This window comes from Neolamprologus multifasciatus, chromosome 9, assembly GCF_963576455.1.
Source record: "Neolamprologus multifasciatus chromosome 9, fNeoMul1.2, whole genome shotgun sequence".
NCBI classification, from domain to species: domain Eukaryota; kingdom Metazoa; phylum Chordata; class Actinopteri; order Cichliformes; family Cichlidae; genus Neolamprologus; species Neolamprologus multifasciatus.
In genome coordinates, this window is record NC_140447.1 from 14,698,678 (window position 1) to 14,710,764 (window position 12,087).

The window sequence follows — 12,087 nt, forward strand, 5'->3', positions numbered from 1 at the left end:
AGACTTTGTTAGAAGTTATGTAAAAGAGCCTGTACGGTTCTGGAAAAATAAAATCTCTGGACAGATTAAATCAAGACCGGTCAATCATCTGATTTCAACCCAGCCAAACCTTCTTTTAGGTTACTAAAGGTCAAAACTGTGGACACAGAGACCAGCAAACAAGCAGCAGCTGGAGGCAGCTGCAGTAAAGGCCTTAGACCTTGGATTTTCATCAAAGTATGAAAAAACCTCTGATATGTTAGTTTGTCTAAATATCTTTGAATCAATAAAAATGGGAGACTTTTAATGAAATTGCTGTAATTCCTAAACAATTACAATGCAATACCTCTATCAAACCCCTTAAATTCAGGCCAAACCCCTGGACTTCAATTATATCTTGATGGTGTACAGAGACAATAAAGAATAGCTTCCCCTTTATCGGGTGATAAAAATCACATTTAACTAAAAGTACATGTCATAATAAAAAGATGTTTTCGTTCCACGCTTTTGCCCGGCTGGATGAACAGGAACAGGAATCCTGCCTATCACATCAGACTCTATGGGTGCGTTGTATAACTGTGTCGGTGCATGTGACATATGAACATGAATTTTAAAAATCATTCAGGAGAAACGATATCATTACAGAATATTGCCTCTAGCCATCATCTAAATCCCACAACCCATCTTAATGTACGCACAGAAGCACAAATACAAGCTCGTACGGCGTGATGCACAGACACAGCCAGCAATACGACAGCATATTTGCGCACACACACTGATGGTATTTACTGACAGTTTCCCTGGGGGGATTTTAGAGTTGATGATTGAAAATTAATGTAACATACAGAAGGTGATGAGGAGCTCAGCTGTCAGAGTATCTAGTAATGAGGGGAAATAGATAGTAGGGAGTGTGAGAGGGACTGAAAAGAGGAGAATGAGAGCAAGCTGGAAGGTGAAGGGGAAGAAAGTAGCGAATAGGTAAACGAGAGCCAATATGCACTACAACAGCTAAGAATGTTAAGTAGACTATTGGTAGACACACCAGTCATCTCATCTATCTCTCGTTTCCATTCTCTTCCTATTTTATATATTCATGCCAAAGTACACAACATACACAAATTAATTTAATTCATTATAAAATTGTACACTTGGCCCTATATTGTTAGATTTAGTACACTGCAGTCAGCTTTTTATTTAGCAGCCAAAACCCTCCTTTAGTATCATTACCGCAGTGCAGTCCTCTCATTAGACAGACTCTCTGAGCCACAGAAATCTAAAGGCTTTTTCCACTGCCTTAGTGATATTGCAGATAGTTGTTTCACCTTTCTCCTTTTCCCCTCCTTGTGCAACAGGCTCAGAGAAACTTTATGGAAAGCTTGTGCATTCAAACTCTTTCTATTGAAATTCTAGTTGATGGGACTAAAAGTTTATATCACAACAGTGGCAAAAGACATTAACTGCCTCAGAGGACACAGTTAATCTTCTGCCATTCCACACTTCAAAAGCTACACTATGAAAAGCTGAATGAATGGACATGTATAAAATTTATACGGTAAGCTCAAACTGAGCATTTTTACTCTTCCGTGCTGACCACAGTCATGGCTGAAATTATTGTATTTTCAGGTTCCCTCCATTCCAATCTTGTGATTGTGATATCTCAGTAACGGCTGAAAAAATGGGAATTTTATCAAATTTCGCAAAAAAAAAAAAAAAAAAAAAAGTCCTCTTAAACCCAAGATAGAAATGATGGGAATTTGGTCATAGAGGCATACAACTGCAAAGTGGTAATACTAGTTTTAAGTTCTCAGACATCTATAGTAAAAGTCCGCCTTATTGATTGATTGATTGATTGATAATACTTTATTCATCCCGAGGGAAATTGGGTTAAGGCTGCCAGCCGTGCCAGCGCCATCTTACCCTTCAGCGTATATATGATATGATCAGTGTAAAAATATTCTATTTTAAATATGCAGAAAATCAATTCAATGTACAAAATGTCAAATTATAGCAAGCATCCCCATGCCAAGAAGCTCCCTGTGTGCACTTTTCTGCTGATGTTAATGTCAGAGGACGTTTTTATGGAGTGTGTGTCTCAACAGTGCCATTGGTATGTAATGTTTCCACTTTGCAATAGTAGATGCTGGATCCTGGAGTACCTGGAGGGAAAAAAATTCCACAAACTGACTTGCTGGAACATGGATCCTATTACAGTAAGACCAATTCTTTTACAAATGTTTGTAAAAGGCAGACTTGCATGGCTAGGTGCAACATTTTAAATTCTTGCGGCAATGAGACTTTTTGTCCATATAGCGTATGTTTTCTCAATGGAACTTACTCCGTATGATAGTTTGAAGTCTGCAGACAAGCACCTCATCACATTTACTAACCACTACTTTTGACTTTCCTTTAAAATGCCTGAATAAGTGTGGGTAAGCTAATAAGCTATAGGTTGATCACTGATTATCTGCAAACTGCCTGCAGAAATCTCAAAACACTTCTGCATGACCTTCAGAAGCTGACTTTGCTGCCATCAGTATCTCCTCCTGCTTGTACCATGGGGCACTGACCCATGTGCTCCTAAGTTCCACTGTTGACAGTCTGGTGTCAGCTGACCTTTGTATCTTAAAGGGTCAGCTGAGGAAAACAACAGAAGTACAGCTTTTTTCTTAACCCTGTCTGGTATTTACTCATGTATTTTCTTGGTGTTTCAAGATATCTGCCCCCCAATTATATGAAGTTGCACATGTACTGTGTCTTATTTGACATCAGAACAATACCAATTATTGATAAACTAGCATGCGATCGTATTAATTTGGGCCAAGGGTATTTCGGCTCAATCCGTTCCTTGCCATGGAGCACAATAACCAGAAATATGTTTGCCGAATAATTGGATGGTTATTCAAATGTTTCTCTCTACAACATAACATTAATAACAATTGGATTCTTTAAAGAAACAGAAAAAATAACCCCTGGATACAAAGAAAAAAAGAGTCTCTTTTGGGCCAGCAAAGCTGCAGTGGCTGACAGCCTAAAACTCTGTCTTTATTGAATGATCATATATTTTTCATCATAGAAATGCTTTGAACCAAAGTGTGGAGTATCATTTCAATGGACTTCTAAAGAGTCATAGTGTCACCAGAGGCTGGCAATGTGGTGGCTTGGACTTCCCCGAGCAAGTTGCAATGAAAATTGTGCACAAATTTATACAGAAAATACAAACACACAAACCGAAAGAAAAAGGGTAATATAAGACTCACTGTTGCCAGTGTTAAAAAGCAGCATTTAGCTATATGTGATAGCTTAGCTGCATTCACATTTCCATACAGCAGTTATTCAAGTAGTACAAGTCCTCTACACTATGAGCTTCATTCACCCATTCAAACATATTCATACAAGGACTCTATGCCAAAATGCTTTCTATCTCACATTCGCACACATTAACACTCCAATGAACACATCAGGAGCGACTTGGGGTTCAGTATCTTGCCCAAAGATACTTGGACGTGCAGACTGGAGCTGCAAGGGACCGAATCACAACACTTCCAATCAGTAGATGGCCTGCTCTACCTTCTGAGCCACAGCCACCCATAAAAGAACAAGCATGCATCCCCAATGTCATCAAAGATCAAGATCCCTGATCTAAGCCTAAAAAAGATATCCACGCTTAATCACATCCACTAAAAAGCACCAAGATTTTTACTAACCAAGAGTAAATACAGTCTCTACTGCAAAGAGTGTTTATTTCTTTACAAAACAGTTTGAACTACTTTTTCCAAGTAGCTTTAGATAACCAAAGCAGACATCTCCCTAGAGTAGCTTTGCTGAAGTTCAGCGTCTTCAAGTGAAGTAATTGGAAGGTTCCAAAGCTATGATTTCAAAGTAGCTTCCCCAACGCTGACTGTTGCTATATGAAAACTCACACATGCAAAAGGAAAACATGTGAGGATGGGGGAAAAAAATCATAATTTTTTGTTTCATATTCAGGTCCTTCCTTCCGACCCCACAGGGAAATCATTACTTCTATCCTTCTAAATATGCATGTTGTTAATTATGCATCTTGTTATCACTGGCTAATCTGCATACTCTCATGTTTAAAGTCCCTCTCATTACCATTCAGAAGGCCATCTCACAGGTGTGCTGAGTAAATATACAACACACAGTAGCTGATTAAAAAAAACACACGCACACACATGCACACACGTGCAAACAAACAACAAGTTTACACACGGTCCGCATTCACGCTCGCATATTCAAACACAGGGACATTTTAAAACAAGTGGCGACACATGCGCCTGCTCACTCGAGTGTATAGACTCGCAGAAACATACACATGGACACGGAAACAACGAGAGTGGACATCAACCGAGTTGCAGACATATTACGCAACCCCGCTGACAGAAGGTTCAGGTTTCCCTCCTACGGGTGGCTGTTTGTTCTGTGCCAACTCATTAAGTACACAGCTGGCCAAAAGAGTTGGATTGGGGTAAGACCACATGGGTCCTCAGATTAGTGTCTGATTGGATTTCAACAAAATATTTAAGAATATAAAAGGCTCTCTGTCACATATTAGAACATACGTGTAACACTTAAAAGTAGTTAAAACTGCAGCTTGATTTGACTGAAGCAAATTAAGCATCTGTACTTCATAGTGTGTATGATGAAAAGTGCCTTATATGGAAGTCATGGGGATGGTTTTGTAGCGAATTGGCTCTACATAAACACAACTGCACTTAACATTTCATACTTCAAATTAAATTTAATTTCTTTGCAAGCAATAAATAAATTAAGATTGTATTCTCATTTACTGCAGACATAATAAAACACATTATACAAATATACTGTAGATTGTACGGAGCCCTAAAAGTTTGGCAGCAATAAAAGTGGAAGACTGATTGCTATTCAATTGCCAGCAATTATAATAATAATCATCAAAATAATAAAAAAACATAGACAAAAAGGGACTCACTCAGGTTCCATTTGAGCCCAGTGGTGAGTGTCTGGCAGGGTCCACCTACTGGAATCAGGCTGCACCAGTCCCCCTCCAGACCTGTATTCACCTCCAGTCTGTGGCTGCCCTGATGGCACACAGCATTAGTGTGAACATGAATTAGTGTCTGTGTGACTTTGTGTGTGTGTGTGCGTGTGAAAAATCACTGAGACAAACAAACATGAAAGCAGAAATTAAATCTGGAGAAAGACTTCTTAAAGATTTTGAGGCCCAACAGAGAAACCTCTTCACCAAGGCTCATTAAAATAAAGTATTGCTCTTGTCAAAGCTGTAAACAATTGTCGGTTCTTACTCTAGAGTAAAAAAAAAAAAAAAAAAAAAAAAGACCTAGCCTTTTTGAATTATAATCTTCTTTACTTCGCATTGCAGGGGGGCACGACATTTTTGTTAATCACACCTATAACTGTACTCACAAGCAACTTTAAAGTCAAAAATAATTACAGAGTTACAGATACCTCACTTGAAGCAAGAAAAAAAAGTTTCTTTCTGCTGTAATGTGTCTTAATGCCTTTGAAAGCAGAGAATCTAATGTAAATTTTCTATTTCCTTATTGTGTCTAAAAGATGGATAAAGAAATTTTTCTGAGCCACGGTGACATTTCATGTAGCGCTTTACAAAGCCAACAAACATAAACAAAATTCTGAAATGTCACAGTATCCCTTTGAAAAACTCGAGCTGGGTAACAAAAAAAAGCAAGGGAGTCGCACAGTGTAGGTGCAAGCTAGTTTCCAACTTTTCAGGCTAAATAATGACTTTGGTCTCAGTGCACTGGTTATATTAAAGCCTGGTGCTGGGACACAAAAGGTCAAGACAAAGTTTCTCACATCCACGGTGTACACCAAATATAAAAAGAAATACCCTAGTTTCATTCTAGCACACAGATACATATTTGATAAACAATTCTGTGGCTGCAGGAAAGTATAACAAGCCTCAGAGTGAGCAATTACGTGCCATCAACGCGATACGTTTCGGGGCTACCGTTGCTGTGTACGTTGAATTCACCATCCACTCGTAACACTTGAGTTGGTATGTTTAATGCCAACACAAAAAGTGTTGACAGCTACAGCTTGCACCAGTCATCTAAAAGATAGAAGTATCACGCAGGCAAAGACAGCACGATATTCAATTAAGAGTTTGAAATCCTTCTTTTGACGTGTTTAAAGTTTTCTTCGCTTGGCTTCCTGGAGTTGCAGAGCCAGAGGGAAGGAATGATGGGGAAATCCTGAGCTTTGGAGCTTTTGGTGTTTAGGAAACAACCCCGAGGATGTTTTCTATACTTAAACACAGTATCTTTGTGTAAATGTGTCAAAGTGACAAAGTAAATAAGGAACAGAGGAAAATCAAAGCAAGGCAAAACGCATGTGCTTACTTTTTAGAGCCTGGTGTAATTTTCACATAATTCATTAAAGATAAACACAGTGGTCGGCCGTGTATAATGGTACTGTAATTTTGCATGGTGCTTCTTTAAATCAGATGGTGCATATTTTCTGATACTGCTTGAATTTAATGAAAAGAAAGAGAAGCTTTTCACACAGTACAAAGAAACTGTGACATTCTGTACAAACTACAAGATAGATTTTTTGACCAAAATACTTTGTTTTACTAATTCCGGCCAACATCTCTGCTTTAAATAAAATATTTTTTTTTGGTATAACATCAGGGACTTTTTTAGACTTAACTTGCTGGTACCAGGTTGGATCTCCTTTCACCTTCAGAACAGCCTTAATTCTTCAAGGAATATATTCAACAACATGCTGGAAACACTAGTCAGAGATTTTGGTCTATATTGACATGACAGCATCACACAGCAGCTGCAGATTTGTGAGCTGCACATCCATATGAATCTGCAATTCCCCCACATCCAAAAGTGACTGCAGAAGCCATTTGAGTGTCATCGTCATGTTCAAGAAACCAGTTTGAGATGATTTGACAATGTGGTCTGTTACCCTGCTGGAAGCAGCCATCAGATCATGGCTATCTTGTGGCCACCAGTGTGAACCTTCAGTAGAAGGTAGGATGGATCCATGCGTCCATGTTCTTTAGGCCACATCACAGAAGAAAAAAAAATCTTCATTGTAGTCAATGTGTTTCACATCATCTATTGTTCAATTTCGGTGAGTCTACGCCTCAGTTTCCTATTCCTACCTAACAGCAGTGGCACCTGGTATGTTCTTCTGCTGCTGTAGACCATCTGCTTCAATGTTCAACATGCTGCATGTTCAGAAATCCTCTTCTGTATTCAGTACTTTGGTTGAAACAAGCAGTTATTTAAGATACTGCTGCCTTCCTATCAGCTTAAAGCAGTGTGGCCATTGTGCTCTGACCTCTGGCATCAACAAGACATTCATCTAGAGACCAAATGCTCAGTGGATATTTTTTTCTTCTCTTTTTTGGACCGTTCTTTGTAGTGGTTGTGTGGGAAAATCCCAGTAGATCATCAGTCTCTGAAATACTTACATCACCTTTCCTTCCCATTCTAATGCTTGGCTTGAATTTCAGCAGGTTGTCCTGACCATGTCTGCATCCTTAAATGCACGGAGTTCCTGCCATGCCATTTGTTAATTAGATATATGCGTCAAATGAGGAGTTGAGTAGGTAGACTTAAGAAAGCGGCTGGTGAGTACATCTAATGACTGGGTAAAGTCATCAATTAAAATAATTTACTATTTTAAGTATCACTCACTTGTGTCTGTACATTAGCTCTGAGATTTAACCGCTGATTGACAGATATTAGATGCCTGTTTTCTTTGCAGTCTCCCACCTCCCACTTGTTAGCTACTCTACAGATGTATAAGGTCAGGAAATTACAAAACTGTTGAAGCAGAAGGAAAATGCTCATGAGGGAAAATTAGTAATACGAATACTATTAGATTTATTTAAGGACCTTTCTTACCCTCCCTTCATTACTTCAATGAACATTTGAAGCCATTTTCTGTCTCATATTTATTAAACTAAATTATTAATATCAGTACAGAACTTGCTCTGGCACAGAAGGTAGACAAGTTACCTCAGGTATCACACTTCATATCATTTAAATCAGCTACTGCACTGACAAGTTTCACTCCTTGAAAGGGCATCAGGTAAACAGGCCTGTAGTTCTGACCTCGAGTGTGTGTGCTAGAATGATTTATAGCATGAATTTGGTTGACACAGTGTTGTGCATTGAATGTCCCACAACACAGAGAGACAAATTTCTCAAGCATCTTCATAGGCTGGGATGCTAATTTGAGTAAATGTGGCTCTGGTTGGTCCTCCAACTGAGATTCAATAAAGCAGATACTAAGAGAAAAACAAATAAAGCAGACGCAGTCAATGTAACTTTCCTCTCTTTTTTTTAAAGATCGAAACTGAGTAAATTTAGCTCTACATTGGGACCTAGACTGATTAAAACATCCTCATAGTGTTTAGGGACACAGAATCAAAAGCTTGTAAGCAGCCCTCACAGTGTCCCTATCCATAACTTAATAAAAGACACCATAATTATGCGACACCCTGAGCCAGCTATAGAAACCACATGACTTGTGCACATTTCCCAAAGACAGCATAATAAAACTTTGACACTTCATTTGGGAGACAAAAAGTAAAACAAACAGACACAACCCTGATTAAATCAGTTCATCCCTGAGTCACAGATATACACTGATTTAATCAAGACGAAGAGGCATGCCTCATACATTTCATACAGTGTGCATGTTTAATGGGATACTGCAGTTATGAGCAGCTTGAATGGTATGTGCTGGCTCTGGTGACATAATCCCCAAATTTGTGAAACAGAAAAAAATGTAATTTAGTTCTGGTCATCATTTGTTTTTGGTGTGTAGCTTGCATACAAAACGTGAACTCCGTATGTGCTGATTGTGCCAAACGCTGAAACGAAGCACTTAACGAACCTGCGATTGCACGAAATATGTGTGGTGAGGATATTTGGCAAAAGTTGTAAACACTTCAATTACAGATGTAACTTGAACAAATAGCACTGGGCTTTTCGAAGGTTGCGTTCACCTTCATGTACAGGCGTCTGCGTTCATCAGTCGCTAGCGAATTGGAGCTGCGTTGACAAACGAGCTTAATTTACCTTCACTGAAGTAAGATTAATTGGAGGTGTCGAGGTATGAAGCAGCAAATGACAACACGCCTTTGGAATAATGACAAGAAGTAGGGAGAGTGTGTATGAGAGAGAGGTTTACTTAAGGTGTTACAAGGTGTCATCAGGAAGTGAGTGACTGTTAGTTGTTTGTCCCGAGGACCTCTCAAATAAACAACACTGGGGACTACGGAGAGAGTGGGGGAGGGGGTTAACACATGTCCCAAATGGCGGTCATTCAGCCTACTTGTAAACTCAATCATGTGAGAAGAGCATGAGAAAGTGGTTAGCATTGAGGGAAAACAATTTAGGAGCATCAAAAGAGATTCGCTCACTCTCATTCACAACAGCAAATTGGGGCACCATAAGAGCAGAGAAGTGTGTGTGTGCGCGCACGTATGTGTGTCCTCTTGAAGTGATTACTTAACAAAGAAACAAAGTGTTCAACACTCCAATCAAGGTGGAAGCAGACCAAGGAAAAGAACATTTTTGAGAAAGAACAGAAAATGAAGGGCTGGGCGAGGGGTGATTAGAAGAACTGGGAGACATTGTGCTCCCCTGCTAGCATAGTGTGGGTAAAATACTAGAGGTCTCCTTGTGTGTGTGTGTTTATAATGCAGCTTAAGAAAAGCTAGAGTCCACCCTTCAGCTTTATGAAAAATGAAAGGAAATTGTGCTTTGTAGCTCAAAAATGCAAAAAAGAAAGAAAGAAAGAAAAACAAAAGAAAAGAAAAAAATAGAAAAAGTGGAGGGGAAATTTTACATTTTACATTAGCATGTTGATGTTAAGGGCAAGTAGCTGGACCCGTAACTTTATTTACCTACAATACCTAAACGAATTGTGGGTGTTTTGTGGGTTTGTATATACTCACAGGTCTGAGTAGATATGCCAAGCTTTTTCCCTGTATGATCAACAGTGGGAGTTGTGTCATTGACAGAGCGTGGTAGAGGGTTTCCACAGATGCCATGGTCTGGTCAAATCTGCCCGCCAGACCACCCAGTGTAACTATTGCATCCACCTGGAAGAGTGAAGAGAGGTTAAGAAAACTGAAAAATGTTAGTGTTTGATAAAGCAGTCTGTGGCATGATGTTAGTGTTTGCTTTGCTTCAATTAACATGCCATCAGCAAAACGACAGATGTAGCTGTAGAAAACAAAATATGATTAAAACCAACTACAGTGCATGCATTTTGCATACAATTCCTGACTGATGCTATGTGATTTGGGGAAACGATATGAATCATGAAGATATTATGAAATGTAGGGGTTTGTAAATGGAGGACTTGTACAAATTATCATGTTAGTTAGAATGACTGTAATTTGTCTGCTAACCAACAAATTTCAAAGAACTTCTTAGTAAAATGAGTAATACCCAGCTATTTTCAAGAATGAACAATGGGAACAAGAAAGAAAACTGTAAGGACTCGTCTTTCCTCTGGTTCTACACATATTCTACTTTCCCAACAAATGCCATTACATTTGTCAAGCAGTATACGTTAAGTCAAAGAAACAAAAGAAGGGCACTTGGAGAGCAAAACACTTTAACAATCTTGGCTTTATATAATTCTACTGATAGACAGACACACAAACAATAAAGAGAACAACAAGGCTTTCACCTTGGCAGAGAAACAAACACCAAGGAACTCAGAAAAAGAAATAAGATGGAGAACAGATTAAAAAAAACAACTGAGCTGCACTATCTGTGTAGAAATGTGAAGAATTAAACCAAAGGTAGACAAAATTAGTATCAGGAACTTGTTAAAAGCAAATAAATTGCTATTTCCTGGAACTTCAAAGTAACTTCAAAAAACGTTTTTCTTAACTTTGGGGCAGGACTTGGCAGGCTATAGAACAATGTATACGGCTCTGAGCAGCTATATCCTCATACAAAGTCTCCAAGCAGTCAAGCACCAGTGCTGCCAGCCTTAACATCAGACAGAGTCTAAGGGGCAAAGGTGCTGTCACATCCTGACTGACCGTCACACCAACATGAAAAATGTTCCAATGAACCATCAATCATACACTCTTTGATGTTTGCACTTCAGCCACATACAGCATAGAAATACTAGGTAATATGAGGTATTACTATTTTCATTTTTCACCACAAGCGGACAGCTTGGGCTGCAGAACATTTGTGACATCCAAAACCGAATAATGAAAAGGTTATTTCTCTGTTTAACAATTTCTGACTTTAAGAATTTACAGTGAAGTGAAAAGAAAACTTTTCAACACCTTCGAACAAGCAAACACTTCGCACCTTTAGCCTTAACAAGGTACATTAAGCACATTTGTTTAACAAGAGAAAAAAAATATATAAATATACAGTTGCATAACTGTCCACCAGTGTCAGGCAAAGTCATGTTGAAATATTTGGCCACTTTTCCATACAAAATATGTTCAGCTTCAAGATGATTAATGGTTGCCTTAAATGTAGGGCTGGGTATCGTCACTGATTTCTATAATCGTTTTGATTTCGATTCAGAAGGTCCCGATTCGATTCAATCCGATTCTATTCGATTTGAATCGGTTAAATTTAGCCTCAGACAGTTAAAAATATTATAATTCTGATCACGTATCAGTGCATTTCCATATTTTTATTTCTATAAAAAGAAAGCTGAGACTTTCGAGACGTTATCAAAGGTGTAAGCATCACAGCACATGCCTTTGTGTCAAAGTAACTGAGGATAAAACACAGAAAAACATAAAGGCGACTTTCTTGGCCTGGGATTTTATAAAAAATATTCTGCAGTAGATCAAAAACGAAAGAAAACCATTAATCAACATATGAACATTATGCTGCTGAAGTGAAGCAGAGCAAAGTTATAGCGGTTTTATTAGAGACACAGCTGAGCGTTTTGCATTTTGCATAATTTTAAAAAGTTTAAATTTGTTCAGTATTGAACAGCAGAAATGAGGCTTTCTTTTCGGAAGTAAGTAAAAGGAAAAACACAGCGGTCAATAGCGCTGTAAACAACTTGTGCGTAATAAGCAAGCGAATAATGCAGAAAACAGATTTT

General features: G+C 38.6%; 1 protein-coding gene across 6 annotated transcripts in view; it reads right to left on the minus strand.

The window, feature by feature from the left end:
• tpk1 (thiamin pyrophosphokinase 1) overlaps nucleotides 1-12,087 on the minus strand; it is an 84,464-nt gene that overhangs the window by 25,526 nt on the left and 46,851 nt on the right. For all 6 annotated transcript variants that reach the window (XM_085173200.1, XM_085173199.1, XM_085173197.1 and 3 more), the window contains 2 exons: nucleotides 9,944-10,090; nucleotides 4,946-5,054 (listed from right to left, as the gene is read on the minus strand). In XM_085173200.1, coding sequence (XP_085029326.1) covers nucleotides 4,946-5,054; nucleotides 9,944-10,090 — 256 coding nt within the window. The remainder of the gene's footprint in view (nucleotides 1-4,945; nucleotides 5,055-9,943; nucleotides 10,091-12,087) is intronic.